Source organism: Saccostrea echinata, unplaced genomic scaffold (assembly GCF_033153115.1).
Source record: "Saccostrea echinata isolate AGI-Se365-2 ecotype Australia unplaced genomic scaffold, CSIRO_AGI_Sech_v1 ptg000054l, whole genome shotgun sequence".
NCBI classification, from domain to species: Eukaryota; Metazoa; Mollusca; class Bivalvia; order Ostreida; family Ostreidae; genus Saccostrea; species Saccostrea echinata.
This window is the reverse complement of record NW_026889803.1, coordinates 49,441,411-49,463,836: the sequence shown is the minus strand read 5'-3', so window position 1 is coordinate 49,463,836 and position 22,426 is coordinate 49,441,411. Positions and strand designations below refer to the sequence as shown.

Genomic DNA, 22,426 nt, shown 5'->3' with positions numbered 1-22,426 from the left:
AGCATGTTTGGATGCTGGAATGCCACTGTTTTACCATTCCACTAATTGTAATTCAAAAGTTTGAACAAAAAAATTATTTCTGGAATTTATTATTAAATACTAAATACTGGTATTTTAGTCTCTGTATCATGATACCCATTGCACACTAAAAATCATGATACACCAGTATACCAATAAAATCTCCCTTCCCTCACCATCACAATGGTGATGCATCATCATTGCAAGTTCAGTCACCATAGGGCTTTTAGTTACTTGAGAAAGCTTCTAAAACTTTAACCTGCTCCAAACACATTATCCGGGTCATTCTTCTGAAAAAGATTACTGGAGAATGCAGTATCTAAAACCTGACTGCTACAATGAAACATACTAGATGTATCATCCTCGCAACTCTGATCCAAAAACTAGGACAATGACATTGACTGTGACAATGACACTGATGGTAAAGCATAAGCTCCTCCAGACTTCATTGAAGTGAACTAAATATTCAGCTTTCTTCTAGTAAAAGATGACTAGGGAAAATCACTGCAGTTGTCCATGTCCGAGTTATTTTGCTGAATCAAAGACTTCTGTCATCTCAAGCTGAATCTTAGCACCGCCTTTGCATAATCAAATTAAACTCCAGAAATTACCCGTTATGTGTGTTACTTCTATATGAAGATATATTCAGACATAATTTCTTACTACTATTTTGCGACAACTTCCATTATACTTACTTTTGTTCAGAATTTATAGCAACTTCATCTCTTCCTTTACACCAAAACAGGCAAAATGGAAAACCTGTAAAATAATGAAAAATCATTTCAATATGAAGTTACAAAATGAGTTGAAATCCCCAACTAAGGGGGGGGGGGGGGGGGGGGGACTAAATAAACACAACAATTCCATATTTCGAGAGAATTTACTGAACAAATATTGTACCTATTGAAATTTACAGAATACTGTAATTGTTTTACAGTTGGCTGTGTATTCTTTTTTAATAGTACTTGAAAAACAGTATCCTACTGATTTGACTGAAATAAATGATTAAATGTCTCTATATATATTTAGGTAAAGAACATTCAGAAATGCGCTAAATCAAATCTAACTTGTTCATTAATAAAATTCTGCCAATTAATATTGTAAACACTAAATATAATACATTTACAATATGTTTACTGCAGAGCATTATACATTATACATTAGTTTTTCATTACATTGAAATAAAAAGTTATTACAAGATTATTTATGCTGAAAAATTACACAAGAATGCACAACTTTTGAAGGTCAGTTTTGGATTCCCCTTTCTTTGCAATAGAATCAAGTGGTATGCAAGTTTGTGTAAGAATGACCAGTATTTCGACAGTTTGCTATTGTCAATCATGGTAAGGCCATATAAATTTAAAATTTAGATTCTCATCCTAATTTGCTAAAAAATTGGGGCGGGTGGGCGGATTTTATTTTTTATTTTTTAATTGAAAGTATCAACAAAACATTCGTACACGTAAATTTTACAGTATGTTAATGCCAAATGAATATGAATAGATTTTATTGTTTTCATATTCTTTTAAATATCTACAGAAGATTCTTGTTATAGAAAATTAAAAATATATATAACGTTAGTTTTATTAACAAATTATCAAGTACACGGATACGGCACACGCCAAACAAAATGAGGTGCTGATCCTAATAAATTGCATATGCATGTTTTCTCATCGGCCTTTTCCCAAATACCTTATAGTTTTACCAACAACTCCTGTTCTGTGTGATATACAGATATCACAGATTTACACTATCCTGATACATTCAGTCGTTCTTGAGACTTGACATGTTCGACATTAAAATACATCATATTTGCAAAACAGGATTGTGTAAATCTGTAAAATATTCTACTGAAAAGCCTAGGCCTGAACAGTTTTAAGATTTAACATTTCCTTAGCACTATTATTCTCTAAAGTCTTTGGACGATGTTTTATTTTTTTAATGCAAAATCACATACATCTGGAGATCGTTATTTAAAACTTGACCATGTGTATTTTCTTCGTCTGTTTTTACTTGATTAAAATCTCTTTAAAAACTTGCCCATGCGAGTGATGGTATCTAGATGTGTTTATATGTTATTTTTGCTTTTCTGCCTTCTCTTTACTAACAAATTATCTTTTCCTTACATATTTAAACTGCTTTTATTGCCGATTTTTCTCCATTCTTCACATAGTTTTTTTGCTATAAATAGCGCCACGCGACTTTTAATACAGACTGGAGATAACTCTTAAATTTTGACCCAGATTCTTGCTGAATAAAAATACATGAAAATAATACGTTTGGCACCCAAAAAGCAAAATAAAAAACAATGGGGCGGGGCACTTTGAGAGGGGCGGGCGGGGATGAGAATCTAAAGATTAATTTTACCTGGCCTAAAGGTTTTCTTTTTTAAAAAATGCGTATGTATTTTTATTAAATTAACCTCTCAGCCTGACATAATGACTGGTAACAAATGAATAAATTTTCCAAAGAATTTGGGGGGTTCAGACTGGGACAAAGAGAGACAACTTTGAAAGGCTCTGAATCTCAGTTTGACCCAAATGGTGCCGACTAAAACTTTAAAAATTCAAGATAGCAAAAGCAAGGCTAACTCTCATCTTGAAAAGACCCAAAAGATGAGAAGAGCAGGAATTGAGGTAAAAACATGCAGGAAGTAGTCAGTCGGTCATGCAGTCCATCAGGCAGAAAGCAGAAATGTGCAGATATAGTGGGCCCAATAGCAGAGGGGAGGCAGGGAATAGGAAGTACAAGCAGAAAGCTGGAGAAAGAGCTACACAAAGAGAAACATGGGATTGGCCAAGCAGAGATACGAAAAAGGAAGAAGAGTAAATGAAAATGGGCAACAGAGAGAAAGCTGGGGGATGGAACCACAATACATCCAGTTCCTACTAAGATTTGTGTAGGTTCTGCTACCATCAACAACAAATCTGTACAAGTTGTGTCTTATGGAAACCCTGAATTGTGAACTTTGCAGTAAATAGGAACAGTTTGTCATCTTGTAATATTGCTCTTACAGAAGACAAGTACAGGTGGATACATTACCCTAGTACTTAGAGAGCTGAAAGATACACTTGAAAAGAAACAGATGAAGAAGAGGGGACAGAACTACGCAATTCATTAACTTTGTGAAAGAAGGTGAAACATCAGAGTCACTAAACCCCAGAAACAGAAATCCATCCTAAACTCAGCAGTTTCCTGAAAGATCCAGGTAGACCAAGTGACAACTGGTATTCCCAGCCATTATACAAACTTCTGCCCAACTTTCATTACAAAAACAAATCACAATGGTGGAACTAACTGTAACCAGGGAAGAGAAACATAAGGATGTCTACCAGAGAAAACAAACAAAATACCAAATCTGGCATTCGAGATTTTAAGCAAAGGATGGAGTGCATGAGTGCTTCTTGTGGACATTGGCTGCAGAGGATTCCCAGCACAGTCTACCTGGTGGGCCATGCAAGCTCTGGAAATCACGGGAAAGTACAGAGGAACAGGAATTCAGACTGTCAAATAGTCATCATGCTGGTTATGGTGGAGAAGAGCAGAGCTGGAGGCAATCTACAGACGAGTAGAAATTTTCCTATCTTGTGATTGGTAATCTACAAACTTACTTTGTTGGGAATCATTCTGATTCTACACAAATGCTCTGATGTTGATTTTGAAAAAATGCTCAAGTTCATCATTGACAACATCTATGTAGTCTTTGGAGACCATCATCCAACAACCTGTGTTTGTGCTAATTGTTCCCCCTTTATTAGCAGACCTGTTTTACATGTATGTTCTTTGGAGGCAAAATTTATTCAAAAACTTCAACTTGAAAATTAGAAGCCTCATGCCTTTATTTCGACACTTAGATATATGAACGGCATTTTGTCAATTAACAATGATTATGTTCATTCTTACATTGATTTGTATGCCCTTGATTTGACATGGATAATAAATTTATTTCCTATGTATCCAAATAAATTCTTTGCTAACTAAAGTCCAACAACTGTGTTTCAAACTATCAAAAAGATTTTTCAAGGTACTACAATGCAGCATGACATCATGTTATTTGCTTTTTGTGATAGAGAAAATTTTCATTGTGAAGTCATCTTACTCACCCCAGGCTCAAGCCAGATGTAAGGAAATTTATACCTGGCTTGCAAACATATCAAATCTTGTGTTACAAGTTTAAAAGGAAATAGTAGCAATATATCATTATTACCTGCAATTGGTGTTTATGTCTCCCAGTTGATTTGATAAATTGAAGCACATTTACAATCAATTTCTAAACATTTTTTACACAGGCTACTGATAGATAAGTTGATGATACAAGGGTATCAACAATCTCATTAAAAGTCAACATTTTGCAAATGCTATGGTCAATACAATGACCTTGCTTGCAAATTATACAACCTGTCATTTGGTCAAATATTGACTGATGTTTTTTAGTACATATTGTTGGCCATTATTTTCATATGGAATGGTCTATGGGTTCTTCAGCTTACCCAACAAAGACGAAGGTTTCAAGACAGGCATTACAGGGTTAAAGGGGTTGCTTATTCCTAGCTACAGAACTTTATCTCTCTCATGCCTGTTGTTTCACTTATCTAATTTCTTTTTTATATTTTATAAATATATATTTCATATTTTACTGACAATATTTAACCAAAAAAAAAACAAGATGTGTTTGTGAAACACTGATGCCCCCGTATGGCATCTTATGGCGAAGGTTAAAGTTTCTCAAATGCAAGTCAAAATCCAGGCCTAAAGATAAAAAATGTTAAATTTGAAAGCCCTAGCTGCAACTGTTCAAAAGTTCTGGCAAAGGTTAAAGTTTTTTAAAAGTAAGTAAAACATCAAGGTCAAGGTCAAAGTTGTTGGTATCCAAAGGAAGGTCTTGTCACAAGGTTACATATGTAAAGTATGAAAGCCCTAGCACCAACCATTCAAAAGTTATGGCCAAGGTTAAAGTTTTTTGAAAGTAGGTCAAACTCCTATGTCAAGGTCAAAGGGTCAAAGTGGTTGGTATCCAAAGGAAGGTCTTGTCACAAGGATTACATATGTGAAGTATGAAAGCCCTAGCTCTAACCTTTCAAAAGTTATGGCCAAGGTTAAAGTTTTTCAAAAGTATGTCAAACTCCTAGGTCATGGTCAAAGGGTCAAAGAGGTTGATATCCAGAGGAAGATCTTGTCACAAGGAATACACATGTGACGTTTGAAACCCCAAGCACCAACTGTTCAAAAGTTATGGCCAAGGTTAAAGTTTTTCAAAAGTAGGTCAAACTGCAAGGTCAAGGTCAAAAGGTCAAAGTTGTTGGTATCCAAAGAAAGATCTTGTTACAAGGATTACATATGTGAAGTATGAAAGCCCTAGCTCCAACCGTTCAAAAGTTATGGCCAAGGTTAAAGTTTTTCAAAAGTAGGTCAAACTCTAAGGTCAAGGTCAAAAGGTCAAAGTTGTTTGTATTCAAAGAAAGGCCTTCTCACAAAGAATACACATGTGAAGTTTGAAACCCCAAGCACCAACTGTTCAGAAGTTATGGCCAAGGTTAAAGTCTCATAAAATTTTGCAAAAGTGGGTCAAACTCCAACGTCAAGGTCAAAAGGTCAAATATGATGGTACCCAAAGAAAGGTCTTGTCACAAGGAATACACATGTGAAATATAAAAGTCATAGCTCCAACCAATCAAAAGTTATGGGCAAGGTTAAAGTTGACAACAGACAAAAAGACAAACAGACAAACAGATAAACAGACAAACAGATAAACAGACAAACAGACAGACAGGACAAAAACAATATACCCCCGGGATCTTTCGATCCGGGGGCATAAAAATTAATTACATTTTTTCGACATGTGAATTTTCTATGACATGCCCATTTTATTATGAGAATAACAGGAATGTCAGAACAAGAAATTTTTTAAACTGACATTCCAAAGCCAGATTAGGAAGTTGAAATTTGGAACCACTGAAAGGAAATGAAGTAGCAAAAGTTAGGAGCAAATTATATAATACCATACATTAAATCGAGGAATGCATATAATGCAAGAAAAGCCTGCAACAAAAAAGCATCACCGTCAATTGCAAGGTTTTTACAGTGGGTGGATCTTTAGCTCTGGTATATCCTTGAGTGCCCATATTTCGACAGTCTATCAAGATGTGTCAATTTTATATGTCAAATAAACAATTATCCACAAAAATAAGTTGTGCCTAAAATACTTCATTCAAAGGGTAGTATTTTCTATATAGCAATTCTATTTATTATTTTTAACTAGTTACCATATGCGATGCATTTAAAAAGTGACATGTAAACAGCGGGCGCTGCCATACCGGGTCCGAATTTCGGCGGTTGTGTCATCAATCGATATGCAAGACCAAACAAAGAAAAATTTTAGCAAAGATGTAAATTTTGTTAAATTTGTTGCAATTTAATCTGAAATTAATTCTAACAAAGGTAGAATTAGCCTTTGATTGGCTATATGTCATTCTCAATACAATGGTGGCACATTATACTGCCTCACTGCTCCCAAAACCGAATAGGCCTATCTGTCATTTTATATTAAGATGTAGGGATATGGAGGGCAGTTGGTGAATATGGTCTGTATTTGGATAATTTCTTTATATTATAATAACAAATGCGAGCTTTCATATTACCGGTATGTCATTATTTTCTCTTTCAGATTTTGACAAATTCTTAGTTTTACTTAAAACATAGGTAATCAAAGATTACGAAGCTCACCTCGACGAATGTTATCTACATGTAAGGCAAATTTCACATCATATTTTTTTGCTAGTCAATATCCATGCAAGTTTGATTTAATTATAGACCTGCTCAAAAAACTTTTGACCTGTTTAGTACCGGTAATCAAGAAACTTTGGTCAGTTCCAACATCCACAGCAAGTCTGGAAGTTTTCATCCTTAGGTGCACCATCTATGCAAGTTTAATCATAACAGGCCATAATATTATATAGCTACTCCAAAAAAATTACCCTGGTCACTCATCTGGAAAATGTACATCAGATTCAGAATCCAAAGCAAGTCCATCCCTAGATACATCATCCATGCTAATTTGGTTAAAATATGGCTAAAATTCACTCATGTGGCAAATCTAGGTCAGATCCAGCATTCGAAGCAGGTTGGTTAGTGTACATCCCTAGATGCATCATCCATGAAAGTTTGGTCCAGGTAGGGCTTATAGTTACTTGGGAACGAGACTACTCCTAAATCTAAACCTGGTCTCACATGTGGAAAATCTAGGTCAGATCCAGCATCTGAAGCAAGTGTGGTAGTGTCCATCCCTGGATGCATCATCCATGCAAGTTTGGTTCAGGTAGGGCTTATAGTTACTTGGGAATGGACCTGCTTCAAAAACTTTAACATGGTCACTCATCCAGAAAATCTAGGTCAGATCCAGCATCCGAAGCAAGTGTGGTAGTGTCCATCCCTAGATACATCATCCATGCAAGTAATTGGTCAAGGTAGGGCTTATAGTTACTTGGGAATGAACCTGCTCCAAAAACTTAAACCTGGTCACTCATCCAGAAAATCTAGGTCAGATCCAGCATCCGAAGCAAGTGTGGTAGTGTCCATCCCTAGATGCATCATCCATGCAAGTTTAGTCAAGGTAGGGCTTATAGTTACTTGGGAATGGACCTGCTCCTAAAACTTTAACCTGGTCACTCATCCGGAAATTCTAGGTCAGATCCAGCATCTGAAGCAAGTGTGGTAGTGTCCATCCCTAGATGCATCATCCATGCAAGTTTGATCCAGGTAGGGCTTATAGTTACTTAGGAATGGACCTGCTCCTAAAACTTTAACCTGGTCACTCATCTGGAAAATCTAGGTCAGATCCAGCATCCGAAGCAAGTTTGGTAGTGTCCATCCCTAGATGCATCATCCATGCAAGTTTGGTCCAGGTAGGGCTTATAGTTACTTGGGAATGGGACTTGCTCCTAAAACTTTAACCTGGGACGCCGACGCTAACGCCGACGGTATAGCATAAGCTCATCTCGACTTTGTCTAAAAATTGTTTGCATTAAACTCAAAATAAAATTGTCTTGGTCTCTTTTTCTATAACACGATTGTGTAATTTTCATCAACGAATCTTCAGTTGACGTTGTCAAATTATGTGTTGCAAGCTTTTACTGGTAATATGATTCCAAAGATATTTTAAAAAGTGAGTTAACGTAAGTAAGACATTTTTTTGTCTGAAAACTTTTATGAAATAATTCACTTACAGGTTATTAAGTATATTTTGATTGCATGTGGGTGATGCAATTGCATGTTTTGTTTACAAGGATGAGTCTTATTCTTAGGAGATCGAAGGAGATATAAACAAAATAATGAAACCGTCGAAATTCAGACCCTGTCGATTTTAGGACCTTCTACTATATATGTCTGTCAGAAACTTCCATCTTAGACAGTTACAATTCTACAGTTATCTTACTCCTCCATGGTACCTGAATGATCCAACCTCTGATGTTTTCAGGGGTCTCTGTTAGCTCTGCTCTTAATTTGTATTGTTTGAGCATGGTTACCATTTGTCATCTTCACATTTCATTACATATGAATGTCTCTGTGTAAATTTTCAACTTCATTTTATAGATACATTATTTTTAAATGAAGCCATGAATATATGTCAACATTTCTAATGTTGAGAAAAGGAAAATTAATATCACTTAGTTTCAATGCACGACTACTCACATTGGAAATGACAGAAACTGGCCATGACAGCAATTAAATTTTCAAAGTAGTAATCCCAACATCATGGCTAAAAATTCTAACCACGTTAACAGTTCGTAGTTATACTAAAAAACAGGGACATAACGTTAACCATACACTTACTAATCTATATTTTTTAAACTAAAGATGACGATCGAGATTCAAGAACAGCAAAATTCTAAGAATTACGTTAATAATTCCTTAAAGCATATTTTCTTTTCCATCCCCAGCATTTCGACCAGAAGGATGTATTGCCAAAATTCTTAAACTAATAATTTCTGAATGCATGATCCTATAGAGCCAATAATTGTATTGTCAAACTCTATACCTTTCCTGTCTTCTTGGTAATAATGTTTTCAGAGACCGCATTTATCATTAACAAAAATGAAAATAAGTTCTTTGCTGATCTTTAAGTTTCTGTACTTCAAATTAAATTTTTTTTTCTTTTTATCTATTTAACTCTATTGCAATAAGAATAGAAACAACCACACTCCTTTTCTTCTTCTCTCTCTCTCTTTTTTTTTTAATTCAGCCGCTTATGCCTCAATGGAAATTAATTTCCTGAGTTATCGTTCCTTGTTCATATTTTTTAGACACAGTCATTCAGCACTCCGCAGGTTAATTGTTGGAAAAAAAAAACCCAAACAAAACAAACAAAAACAACAAGAACAACAAAACCAATCTACTATACTATAAACATTAATATATTCATAGTATAGTTGATATATATTTTTTAAGACAATTAAGCTCAAGGAGAGCCTATGGGCATAGTACACAGTAGTACATGTACTACTACTGTAGAATGCTCATTTAAGTCTCTTTTAAATGAAAATAAAAAATAAAATAAATAATTTAAAATTAAAATAAATTTAAATAAAATAAAATAAATAAATAAAAAATTAAAAATAAGTAAGATAGTATTGGCAACTAAAAGAAATAAAAATAAAATAAATTTAAAAGAGAGTATAAGTACATGGATATAAATAAATAAATAAATAAATAAATACACATTTTAAATAAATAAGTTTGTGAGAGAGTAAGTAAGTAAATAAATAAATAAACAAAGAAACAAATATATATAAATAAATAAATAAATAGATATAAAATAAATAAATAAAAATAAAATAAAAAAAGTAAATACGAGAGTAAGTAAGTAAATGAATTAATATTTAATAAATAGATAAAATAATAAACAATAATTAATTAAACAATATAAAAATAAAATATAAATTATAAACAAAGAAATAAATGAATGAATAATCCAACAACATAATAGCATTATGCCACATTGCATAACCAATAGGCATGTGAGTCTTAAAAATTACAAAAAATATAATGGAATTTGATTGGATTGAACCAAAGACCCCAAACACAAAAACAGTTCAGTGTACACCACTAGGCTATGCACGCTATCAAAAAAATTGGTGCCTTTTTTTTTTTTTTTGGATAGCCTATGGAATTCCATATACGACAGCCAACTGCTTACTGCTTACTGCCAACTGTCAATGATTATAGATGATATTGCCTATTTTGATATCTTAACATCTATAATACGCATGCTCGAATAAATCTTTTGATTGCAAGAAAAAGAACTGCGACCTACCTCCAACTCAATTTTCAAATTTAACATATTTGAATTATTTTTTTTCATCATATTTATATAGATATTTATGTGAATTTTCATAAAACATAACTTAATTGAGAAATTAAAGAGTTAGTATATAATTTTGGTAAAACTTGTGTTTATCACTATACAAATCAACGGAACACGGATATTTATACCTCCCCCCCCCCCCCCCCTTCGCAAAACAACAATTCCTTTTTTACAATTATTATGAATATTTCACGAATTCATAGCAAAGGTTTTGTTGTTTCACAGGGGGAGGAGGGGGGGTATGTTTACAGACTAAAAACAGCAAAAATAGTCACATGTATTTTATTACCAAATTCAAATAAGAAAACAAATAAAAAAAAAGTTCTTTGTCAATCTGAAAAAAATTTGTTGAATTTTACATAAGTTAAACATATGGAGAGATTTAAAGGTTATTTATCCATTTCCATGTGTATTTGAAAATTTGCTGATGATTTAAAGCCTGATTTCAATCGGTAAAATTTTCTCTCCCCCCCCCCTTTATGAAATGAGGTGAAAATAAGAGCAATTAAAATTTTTGATATTGGTTCCAGAATTATTAATCCATTACTAATGAACTTTTCCTTGCTTTCAAACAAATTTTAATGGCCAAAATCCCATGAATTTTGAATTAAATGGGTGTAAAATGTAGACGGGAATCGAGAGTTGCGTAGTTCTTACAATGATTAAAAATAAATAGCGGATTTAGGAACTGTAAAGGCAAGGAAAGAATTTCCTCTTTTAAAAAATCTAATTCCCACATTCCCTTGCAGGCAAATAATTCAATACCTTGTAGCTGTTTTGACGAGGGGGGGGGGGGGGGGGGTACTTGTACGATAGAAAAATTAACTTTTAGAAAGGTCTTGGGATTAGCATTTTTTTGGTATATGTATTTATACTAGAAATATTACTGAAAATTACAATTACGTTTCAGTACTTTCACTTGGACGTAAACTTTAAGCGTTTTAATGATGCTATTTTGACGTTACAAAATGGGCCCCAATTCTGTGCGCAACGTCTAAACTGTGTCTGTTATTTAAATGCGGAGTCTGTAAATAAATTGATTATGGTTTTAAATTTTTGATTCCTTTGAAACGTGATTGATTAAAATTGTGTAATTTACAGGAAAGTCTTATCTTTATAGAAAGTAATAAAACAAATAGAAAGATCTTTTTAATTTGAGTTAGTCTGAACTTAAAAAATAATACGCCATATATGACTATAATAAGCATGGTTGAATAAACCCTATCAGGCGCAGATCCAGAAATTTTTTCCAGGGGGTGACATGCACCCCCGACAAAAAAAATTCTTGACAAGCAAACAAGGGGGTCCAAGGTCATTTTTAGTTGCTTTGCTATACACATATACATTTAATAACTTTGCAAATTCCAGGGGGGGGGGGGGGACCCCCGAACCTCATGTTTCTATAGTTAAATTGACTTTAAACTGAGGTTATTCAAGTTCAAAATTGGTGAAAATTTTAATTTGAACGTAAATATCTACACTAAATGTTTATCTACACTCAATCTCGTATTTTTATTTATTTTTTTTTTTTAGCTCAGATACTCCATATTTAGCTTTCAAGATATAAAAGATAACAAAGTATGCAATATCATATATGAGCAGTGGCAGTTGGCAGTAAGCAGCTGGCAGTTGGCAGTAAGCAGTGAGCAGTTGGCAGTAAGCAGTTGGCTGTCGTATATGGAATTCCATAATAGCCCCATGTAAAAGTCTTTCTGGAAAATAGGATAACTGTCAGAAGTACATGTATATAATCAATTTTTGATATAAAGACCAAGTTAAACCCAAAAGATTTTAATATAATAGTATAGTTTGGTATCAAAAGAAAATAACCCATTCCAGATTTCTCTGGTTTAAGTTGGTTCAAATACAATGTAGATATAAATCTGTATTTTTTTCAATGATCACTCAATAATTCTCTATATATCCCATGCAAAACACATAAATTTCATTGATCTTGTTTCAGATGATTATGACTATTTTTGCCAGGTACTGGTATAATTTGTATTTGTTCATATAGCTAGATTAATTAAATATAAATATTGAAATATTTTGGATGTTTTTAATTGCACTATATAGTAGACCATTATATCAAGTGCACCATACCATTTCAATAATATAAGAAAATATTTTTTCAGGCACCAAAATATAAAACTTCTCAAGTTGTACAATGCTCCTTTTTCAGCTCTCAATTCTCATTATCAGTCTACAACTATTAACACTACAGTGACTTTGACTAGAGAGAGAGAGAGAGAGAGTTTAAGAGTTCTGTGAATCATGGTCACAAATTTAAAGCATAACAAGTGTGTGAAGTATCAAATTTTCTGATTTCTTTTTGATTATCAAAATAGTAAAATGTAGTTTATGATTAAACCAATTTTAAAAGAAGTACAAATACTAGTATGCTTTTATTAAATTAATATAACATCTTATGAATGAATACATTATAATAAAAGAAGCAAAAAATCTGGTTAATCAAAGCATCATAATACATTAACTACACGACGAAGATATCATTTTAACTGTCTGTAATTGTCATTGATTACTTTGGTAATACAGCAATTCTTTATTGTACTGGATATGATCATAAAGAACTTTTTTTAAAGAATCTTTGCAAAAATTATAACATCATTAGCAGCATACAACATAAAAATTATAAGTTTTCAAGGAAATGACATCTCATTCTCTAATTAAAGTTTAATACTCTGAGTCTCCACAATGATTGGATTCCTTGTCTCAAAATGTCTGGATATACCTGTAATAGTAATGGTGATGTAAAGAACAATGAAAAGGAGTCCAAGAATGAACAGAATTGTGTACCTTGGTCCCAGCTCCTCATGGATTTCTTTAAAGGAAGTCACAATAACAGACAAACTCTCTTTTTTCTCCTCATTTCTTGACTTTTCTAATCGCTGAAAAAACTGAATGACATCTTTTGAGACCCCTCTTCTTGCTGCCATATGTCTGGGTAACAATCCTGCTTTATTCCTAAAAAACAAGAGGCCCAAGGGTCTTAATAGTCACCTGAGTATAATACATCACTATAAAGGATCCATACAAATATAACTAAAATGAAATAAACTGATAGATGAAGCTATGTTGCCCAAGAGAAAGAGGAACCCTTGACTGTGAGGTCATGAAATTCATAATTTTTGAAGAGGCACCCTTACTCATCATAACATGCACTAAGTTTGTCTGCTGAATACCTAAGAGCAGAGAAGATTTTCAAAGAATCAATGCATATTCACTATATATTGATAATATTCAATAGAACCCCACCCTAGCACTAGAATCCCCTATCCAGGGGACACAAAATTCATAATTTGGAAGCGGCACCCTGGCTCATCATAACTATGTATTTAATTTGTTAACTAAATGCCAAGGATCAGAGAAAAAAGATTTTCAAAGAAATAATGCAATTTCAATAAATAATCAATAGAGCCCTGCTCTAACACCAGAACCCCTGACCCTGGGGGCAATAAAATTATTGGAGAGGCACCCTTACCTATCATTACCATGCTTACCATTATTACCATCATTACCATACTTATTTATGTTTTAATACCCAGGAGCAGAGAAGAAGATTTTCAAAGATACAATGCATTTTCACTACATTATTCATAGAGCACCCCCACGACCCCCTGAGCTAGGGACCAAGAAATTCACAATTCTGAAAGATGCACCTAGTGATCCTTGTTCATCATAACCATGAATTTAGTTTTTTTCCTTAATAAGGAGCAGAGAATAAGATTTTCAAAGAATTAACCCATTTTAACTATACAGTAATTAGAGACCCACCCTAACACCAGAACCCCCTGCCCAGGGGCCAAGAAATTCACAATGTTGGAAGTAGTTAGAATAATCTAACTGTGTCTCGGGACAGGCCTTCACCACAGTTAGAATGCCTCCCATATACCCGTAATGTAGCAGAAAATTGCAGAATCGCTCTGAAACGATTTTGGAGAAAATTAATGAAGTTGCATTGAAATTAACAGTCAAATTAATCATAACAAACCTTTTTGAGACTGTAAATACCTTTCATCTAAAAATTTAGTCCATATAATGGAAGAATTCAACACTTTATCACCAATGCTTTTTACTCGTTTGGTTTCAAATTTAATACCATATGTTGACATTCGGAACTCTCGGGATTTTTCATGGTAAATGCACTGAGTTAGAGTTATCTCCCGTATTTTCTTTGCTACATTGAAAATACACGGAACACATTCTATTGTTAAACCGGGTCCGTAGGACATTTATCATTTTAACGATAGAACATTCTATCTATGTTGGAAGAGGCTCCCTTGCTCATCATAACTTTGTACTTGGTTTGTTTGTCGAATGCAATGTCTTGATTAATTTCCCAATTAAATTCATATGACAAAATATTATTTCAATTAATATGATATATACCTTGCAAACACATCACCACCATAACTAACAATTAGGTCAATAATCTCACAATGACCACTCCAATGCAGAGGAGTATTCCCATTCCTATCTACGATTCTCGCGTCAGCTCCGTTTTCTAATAATATCCTAGTGATTTCCGAATTTCCTCGACAGGCAGCAAAGAATAACACAGTTCTTCCCATTTTATCCCTCTTGTTCAAGTCATACCCACCCTTATCTACCAACATATACAGTTCATGCACATTTTGATTCTGAACTGCTTCTGTGATAGTACTGGCTGATTCCATTGCGCCAAATTCCTTTTCTGACATTTCTACGGGAAATAACGGGGAATATTTCGATTTCGGTGAACTTTTTATTATACCATCCTCTTTCTATTCGTAATGAAACGAAAAGTTTAAAAATACATTTGTAGGGGTTAGGATTTTTCAGTTCACAGTTTATTACTCCAAAACATCAAACGCCCTTACAAATATTATTATATCTGAGGTGATACCATTTTGAAATTGATATGGAGATACATTTGCATATTTTACGAATATCATTTTGAACGTCACGTCCAATGCTTACATCAAATTAAAAAAAAGTTTGTAATGAATTTCTTAATATTCATGAGAACATTACTGCATCACTTTCATGAGACTGGTGATTATATTGTCAATAAATTTGTAAATTTAAGAAAATGTCTAGCATTTCTCTCAGAGAGAGATTTTTTTCAAGGATATGTGCGTCATGTAAGGGTCTGTAAGAATCATAGAATGAACTAATCTGCAATCAAGACTAATTTAAGGCTTTTTAGATTCACCCCGATAGATATGGATGATTGAGAATGAATTTGAAAACCCTTTTCCAGGATTTCAACCCTAGGTATGTAATGGGTACTGTTCTACACACAGATCTACATGTGATAAGTATCACACCCTGTTCAACAGTTCAAACCCAAATACTGATTTTATTTATGAATTGTTCAGTACTCTAACCTTTAAATTTATTTTATTGTCATAGTAGAATCTACAGTGATAATTTTCTTAATTGTTGGTGTAGTTGTCGTTCAATCAACAGAAAACAGATACAATTTCTTCCACTTGGAGGCGCATCTCTCCAAAATCGACCTGGAACAAATTGACTTGGAAGAAACGAAAGTTTACAAAGTCACAAAATTCATTTGAATTCACCATATAAACCTCGAGTTATTTAAGGTTCACTAGAGTTCTCTGTTTAGTCAAAAGTCAAATTATATGTACACCCATGGAAATTAAGGTCTTATCATGATGAATAAATTATATTATACACATGTGAAATATGAGAGCCCTAAGCACCAACTGTTTGAAAGTAATGGCCAAGGATAAAGTTGGGTAAATTTTTGCAGAAGTGGGTCAAACTCCAAGGTCAAGAAGTCAAATATGTTGGTACCCAAGGGAAGGTCTTATCACAAGGAATACAAATTCATGTGAAATATGAAAGCCATAGCTCCAGCCAATCAAAATTTATGGGCAATGTTAAAGTTTTTGCAGACAAACAGACAGGCAGACAGACGGACAGGGCAAAAACTATATACCCCCAAATCTTCGATTACGGGGCTTAAAAATTGATCATTTTAATTTCTTCTTTAAAATAAACTTCCACCAGAAAATATAGTTCCTCACTTAATGCCTTTTGTATGGAATTTATGCGTGGGTGTTTGATTTGATATATTAGTTAAATTGGCATAGAAGAATCCAAATTTATTGTACTAAATTATGGTGCAGAATTTTTGAAATAGAACTCCAGACAAAAATCTGCCCAAAAGCTCAGGATCAAACCTCCTTAACATGTTTGTACTGTCAAAACTGAAACATTAAATTGTGGATAAGTGGAAAACAGGCCATTTAACTAAGTTTTAACTAACTTGAAACTCTCTTGTAAGTCAGACATAGATTTTCAACCAAAATATAATACCAAAAAATCTGATTTATAAGCAAGTATATACGGTAAACCTACAGGGGCCAGTGCATACTTTGCTTGATTTTACATGATCACTATATATACATATACAATATCCTTTTTGTATATATATAGTGATAACGTAAAATCAAACAAAGTATATGTACTGGCTTCTATGGGTAAACCTAGCACTTCTAGGTGCTCAAATCAAAACTAATTTGCCCACAAATTATCACAACCAAGAGTTTTGTCTCCAAGAGTCCAATAACAAAATTAAAGCAATCTGAAAATGTAATCAAACTGCAGTGAATTTTTCTATTGTTGATTTACTGGAATCTTCCAGGTAATTTTGTAACATTTAAGTTGATTTTTATTCAGTGATATACATGTCATATTTTCAATTCTTTCTAAAAGAAAAAAAAGTGATGTATCTGTTCTAAGGTTATGATAAAAACATTAGATAGTATTTCTTTTATCCTTTCTTTGATTTACATTTCTATTAAACTTACAAGTTATAATTATTGAACATGTCTTTATTTTCAGTAAATTTTTGGTCTTCACTTGCCTGCTGTTGTTTTCTCTATTATTTGCCCTGAGGTTAGACAACACAATAGAATGGAGCTACTGGGTCATCTTCCTTCCTATCTGGATATGGAAGATCTTTGTCATTGTTGGGGCTTCCTTAGGAAGCTACATCTGGTGGAAACATCCCCAGTACAGGTAATATACTTCAGGTAATGGAAAAATCCCCAGTACAGGTAATATACTGGTGAGGAATGGAAATAACAGCTTTCAGGGGCATGTTGATTTGAATTTAGTTGAACTGTCATTGAAGCTGTATTATATTAATGTATGCATATTTGGAGCTTTGTGTTAAAATCTGACCTAAATGGAATATCCAAGATTTTACCCTTTTTTTATTTTGAAATCTTGTAAAATAATTTTCTCATAAGTTTAAAATCCATTAAATTTATTTTAACAGCTGTTTGAATTTACTTGATATATGTGTACAAAAAAAGGGTCCATATATAACCCAGTTTTACAATATGAAAAACTAAGTTTTGACTGACCCTAAGCAAATTTGGGCTCTCCTTTCCCCCTGTTTTATAGTCTGACACAATTGACTTGCAGTCAGTTTTGATATATTTATTGATATTTTCTCTCTGTGATTGTTATTTATGTGCAAAGAGACTGAAATGTATTCTCCCTGTATAGAGTGAATGGATGCAGTAGATGTAAAGTCTTGGGAGCAGGTGTTATTTCATACATAGTTTGAATATGTGATATCACCTAATCGATTTGGTGATATCACCTATTTAATTTGATACTTGAGTAACTGGTTACTTGTTGATAAACCTTATATTTATTCATTGTTTTAGAATGGAGAACAACAGCCATGTACAGTTTAAAGCCATGGTGATATGTACAGGAATGCATCTGTTGTTGTTGATGTTTGAGATTCTGGCATGCAATAACCTGGAGACAGAGATTCACTCGTGGATCCTAGTTTTTATTCCTCTCATGTTCATGTCTTTAGTCTCCATAGGGATCTGTATATGGGCGGTCAAGAATGAAAGGTCCTTTGAGGTAAGATAACTGTTAATATTTAATCTAATTAAAATTAGATATTCCATCCACTCTCTTTTTTTATATACGTTATTCCTCACAACGTATAAAAAAACTGGGGAGTGGATGGAAGTTCTAATTTTAATTAGATTGTGTTAATATTGAAACTTGTATCTGTGTCTGAGAGAGAGATGAGATTTAATTAATCAAAGACAAAGTACCATGTAATTATCTTCATAGAAATGGTTTTTAGTTGTTTACATAGTCAGTCTTGTAAGTGTGATGATACATCTATTTATTTTCTCTTAAAATAATATTCCAAAGTAACTTATTATTTTTTTGTAGATGGAGTTCTTCTGCTCAGTGAACATATTACAGTTTATATTCCTGGCACTGCGCCTTGACAAGTATATTGACTGGAGTTGGGTGGTAAGTAGATAATGACTCATTATGAGTAGGTACACATGTAATTGGTTAAAACACTGTGGAATAAATGTACAGTGAAAGGAACTCTAAGATAGGTAATTATACAATGGAAATTCTGGAAAGAAAACTTATAGTGCACAGTCAAAATACTTTAAAACTCATTATATTAATAATGGATTAATCGCTTTGATGTGTAGCTTTATAGTTGTTAAGGTACACAGACATGTACCTGAGGAAATGTAAAACTAACTTTACAATAAGAAGTTTTTTTTTGTATTATTTTGTATTCTACTGCAACAAATTGGATAGTATATAAAATAAACAAAAGAAGCAGTTTGTCATATGATACATTTCAATGAGAAATTTTGTGTGACATGATTTTGATTTTATTTTGACCACAAGCCATGTAACAATAATCTCCCATACAAAATAATTTCTCATACAAAAAAAACAGGACAAGCCATGTAACAATAATCTCCCATACAAAAATTAAACACGTCTGGTAGACTCCCCTCAATGATCAGATTAGATAATTTGATCTGAAGATTACTGGTTTCTTTTTAAAAAATTAATAATTAGGAGTAAGTCATATGATATTTGACCATGGGTTTTTTTTTTTAGATTGTTTTTATCCCGATTTGGATTGTGATGTGCACTGCCATGATTGGAGTTCTATATGCTATTATTCTGGCAATCATCCTAGTAAAATCTCCTGACATTGTGCCTCAACACAGGCGCGGAAATGTTTCGTCAGCCGTAGGCTACTCCTTTCTTGTTGTTCCATTACTTATATTTGAGGTATGTTTCGGTTTGAAAAACAGCTTCTTTAAGCATCTGATCTTTTAAATATGATATATTTTATGTTTCAAAACTGGAATTGTCATATTTGTTTACTGTAAAACAACTTTTATTCAAGTATGAGAGATATTTTGGAGTTTTGCAACTTTACTTTGACTTAGTTTAATTATGAATTTATGGAGAGTATTTCAAGAGTAGCAAAAATTATTGTTATACCTTTAAAAGTTTTTCCCTATATAAATCTATACTAAAAAAGTCTAACATTTCCAATGTTTTACTGAACTGTCATAACAAAATCGATGTCTGACCGCTGAACGAGATATTAGACCTGTTGATGAGAAATTGGACCGCTTACGTCACATAATGGGTGGGATAAGCTAAATCTCATTTGCATTCGTTGATGTTCGACAGTGACAAAATTGACCGAGTTTAACTTCAGTGCTGGTAAAGGAAATTTATATTAGGGAGGCCAGCACAAGAAACATGCATGTCAAAAAAAAAAAAATAATAATGAAATAAAAGGTATAACAAAACATTTATTGACTGTGTTCTCGGGCAAAATGTGTTTTGTCGACCCTCGAACTAAACTGTTTCCCTTCGGCCTAACGGCCTCAGGCAAACAATTTGGTTCTTGAGAACACAGTCAATAAATGTTTTGTTATACACATATGTATAATACTGACGATTACTGTATACAGGGTTATTTTCGCCCCTTGTAATTTTCCCCCCATCACATTGCATACGGTTTTCTCCAGTTTTAAATTTGCCCATTAAAGAATTAACTCTTTCTAGTTTAAATTTTTCCAATTTTAAATTCACCCACTTGTGAGGAGGGTGAAAGGAGCAAAAATAAAATGGGAGTGAAAATTTCCTGGTCTACAGTAGTCATGGATGGATTTCAAACTGACAAATTTCCAAATTTAAGTTGCCATGAATAAAAGTTGGTGTACAGTAATTTCCTCTCACCTGTGAGATGAATTTATTGGCAGGTGCTTTTAGCCAATCGTTTGGATGGAGATAATCATTTTAAATACACTGCCATAACTGTTCCATTATTTGTGTCTCTCATTACAATGATCTGTCTATCATTTGGAGCCAAGGGAGGTAATCAATGTAAGTATTTTGCCATTGAAGCTTCTTTACATATGAAAATAGATGTTCATCGAATTCAGGAATTTTACAAGAATATAAGATTTAACAGTAATCTTTAATTCAAACTGACAATGCTCGTGCTGAATTTCTTTAAATGTAATCAGAAAGAGACTCTATTTTTAAATGTATTTTAAAACATGACATTTTTAGACACAGATTTTTGTCTTTCAGGGTGGTTTGGAATGAGAAAAGATTTTTGTTTGTTTGTTCTTGGAGTATGTCCATTCCTGCAGGAATATGGAAACATCTCTTACTCCTTACATAAAAATCACCGTAATCAGGAGCAATCTGACCCACAAACTAAAACAGATTCTGCCAAAAAATACAAACCTACAGACCAGACCAAGGTTGTGGTTCCAGTTATATCTATAGAAACACCAGACTGAGTAGTCAATTTTCTGTATCACATAATTCAGGGAAATGTGTTTCAAATGTCATTTTAGAATTTATGTAAAGATATGCACATTCCATATACATATATTACATTGCCATTTTTTATGGCTTTGTGAGTGTTGTAGCTTATTCTAGATTGGAGATTGAGGAGACTAGATATAATTATGCACCAAACTGAAACAATTTATTTTTCTTCAACCCCCCTGAAGTTTGAATAGCTCTTGGGACATTTTGGAATTTTTGTTTCAGCATTTTCTGTGACCTTGACTGTTGAGACATGAGTAGAGATCTTGACATGCCTTTCATTTATTGACAACATTCTTTACATTTGTTTAAATTATTTTAAGCCATGTTTGTCAGGATTTATACCTTGAATGATGTGTAATGGACACAGAACTACTGTTGTGTCTCCTCTGAGGAGGAAAGCCATTTTGATTTGGAAAGTATTATGTTATGGATTAAAGAGTTACATACTGAATGTATAAGTTTTTAATGTCTGTGATAAGTTTAATTAAATATTTCATGTAACAGTTGTAAATCTATATCATTTTTTATGAGTTATACAATATGCATGAGTATACGGGAGCTCATCTAAAAGTGTTTCTTGCAATTGTTGTTAACCAGGAATAAGTACTATCATTAATGAACAAATTATGTCGTAAGTTTAAGTACATGTAATATGAATGAATATATAAGAGCACATCTAAAACTGTTTTGTATACTTGCTGATAAATATGTGTACAATCAATAATGAATGAATTTTGCGACCTTGTACAGTTTGTACTGGCTATGCTGTGACATTGTATTGTACATGAGTAGCCCCACTGGGAAGGCTTGGGCCACTATTGGGAATCTTTTCAAGAGTAGCAGAGACACACTGAATCATTTTAATATGCTAACATTCCTGCAAGTAAGTTGTTGGATTTTTTTTTCAAGCAATGAATTGTTATGATAGCTTGGGTCAACAATGGGGGATTAAATTTTATATAATACATGTACATGCATACAGGAAAAATATCTTTATAAAATCTTCTTCAGAACAGAAAGGTAATATTGATATTAAAGCATCCTTATATTTTAAATTTGTGGATTCAAGTTAGGTTAAATCAAAACCTCTTTGGTCTATGGGTGGCAACATTTGTTAAATGGGAATCTAGAGGGAAAGAAATCTTTTTAAAAAACAGCAGAGTCAATGTAACTCAGTTGAGCATTGATTGATTGTATGTTGTTTTACGTCCCGTTCGAGAATTTTTCACTCATATAGAGACGTCACTATATACCGGTGAAGGGCTTCAAATTTAGATCTTTACTCATCATTCAGGGCCATTGAGCAGTGAGGGTTCTTTATTGTGCCAACGTCTACCTCGGTTTTTAAGGTCT

At 33.2% G+C, this 22,426-nt stretch overlaps 2 protein-coding genes across 2 annotated transcripts; one reads left to right on the top strand and one right to left on the bottom strand.

Annotated features, from left to right (window-relative positions):
* Nucleotides 1-12,770: 12,770 nt before the first annotated feature.
* LOC133172267 (ankyrin repeat domain-containing protein 46-like) lies at nucleotides 12,771-15,110 on the bottom strand. Its single transcript, XM_061307123.1, has 2 exons — nucleotides 14,789-15,110; nucleotides 12,771-13,363 (listed from the first exon to the last, which is right to left on the bottom strand). Exons 1-2 carry the CDS (start codon nucleotides 15,097-15,099, stop codon nucleotides 13,066-13,068), a joined length of 609 nt encoding a protein of 202 aa, XP_061163107.1. The 5' UTR covers nucleotides 15,100-15,110; the 3' UTR covers nucleotides 12,771-13,065.
* Nucleotides 15,111-15,529: 419 nt separating this feature from the next.
* Nucleotides 15,530-21,761, top strand: LOC133172262 (transmembrane protein 185A-like). The gene is made up of 7 exons (XM_061307119.1): nucleotides 15,530-15,655; nucleotides 17,255-17,431; nucleotides 18,091-18,298; nucleotides 18,623-18,706; nucleotides 19,325-19,501; nucleotides 20,491-20,614; nucleotides 20,825-21,761. Exons 1-7 carry the CDS (start codon nucleotides 15,618-15,620, stop codon nucleotides 21,037-21,039), a joined length of 1,023 nt encoding a protein of 340 aa, XP_061163103.1. The 5' UTR covers nucleotides 15,530-15,617; the 3' UTR covers nucleotides 21,040-21,761.
* The last annotated feature ends 665 nt before the right edge of the window (nucleotides 21,762-22,426 follow it).

What these genes read in the sequence shown, in the direction of transcription:
- LOC133172267 (XM_061307123.1), bottom strand. Translation starts at nt 15,099, where the DNA reads ATGTCAGAAAAGGAATTTGGCGCAATGGAATCAGCCAGTACTATCACA. An exon ending in GGTGGTGATGTGTTTGCAAG is followed by an intron (nt 13,364 to 14,788) that starts GTATATATCATA and finishes CTTGTTTTTTAG; the next exon opens with GAATAAAGCAGGATTGTTAC.
- LOC133172262 (XM_061307119.1), top strand. Translation starts at nt 15,618, where the DNA reads ATGAATTTGAAAACCCTTTTCCAGGATTTCAACCCTAG. An exon ending in AGAATGAAAGGTCCTTTGAG is followed by an intron (nt 18,299 to 18,622) that starts GTAAGATAACTG and finishes ATTTTTTTGTAG; the next exon opens with ATGGAGTTCTTCTGCTCAGT. An exon ending in TTCCATTACTTATATTTGAG is followed by an intron (nt 19,502 to 20,490) that starts GTATGTTTCGGT and finishes ATTTATTGGCAG; the next exon opens with GTGCTTTTAGCCAATCGTTT.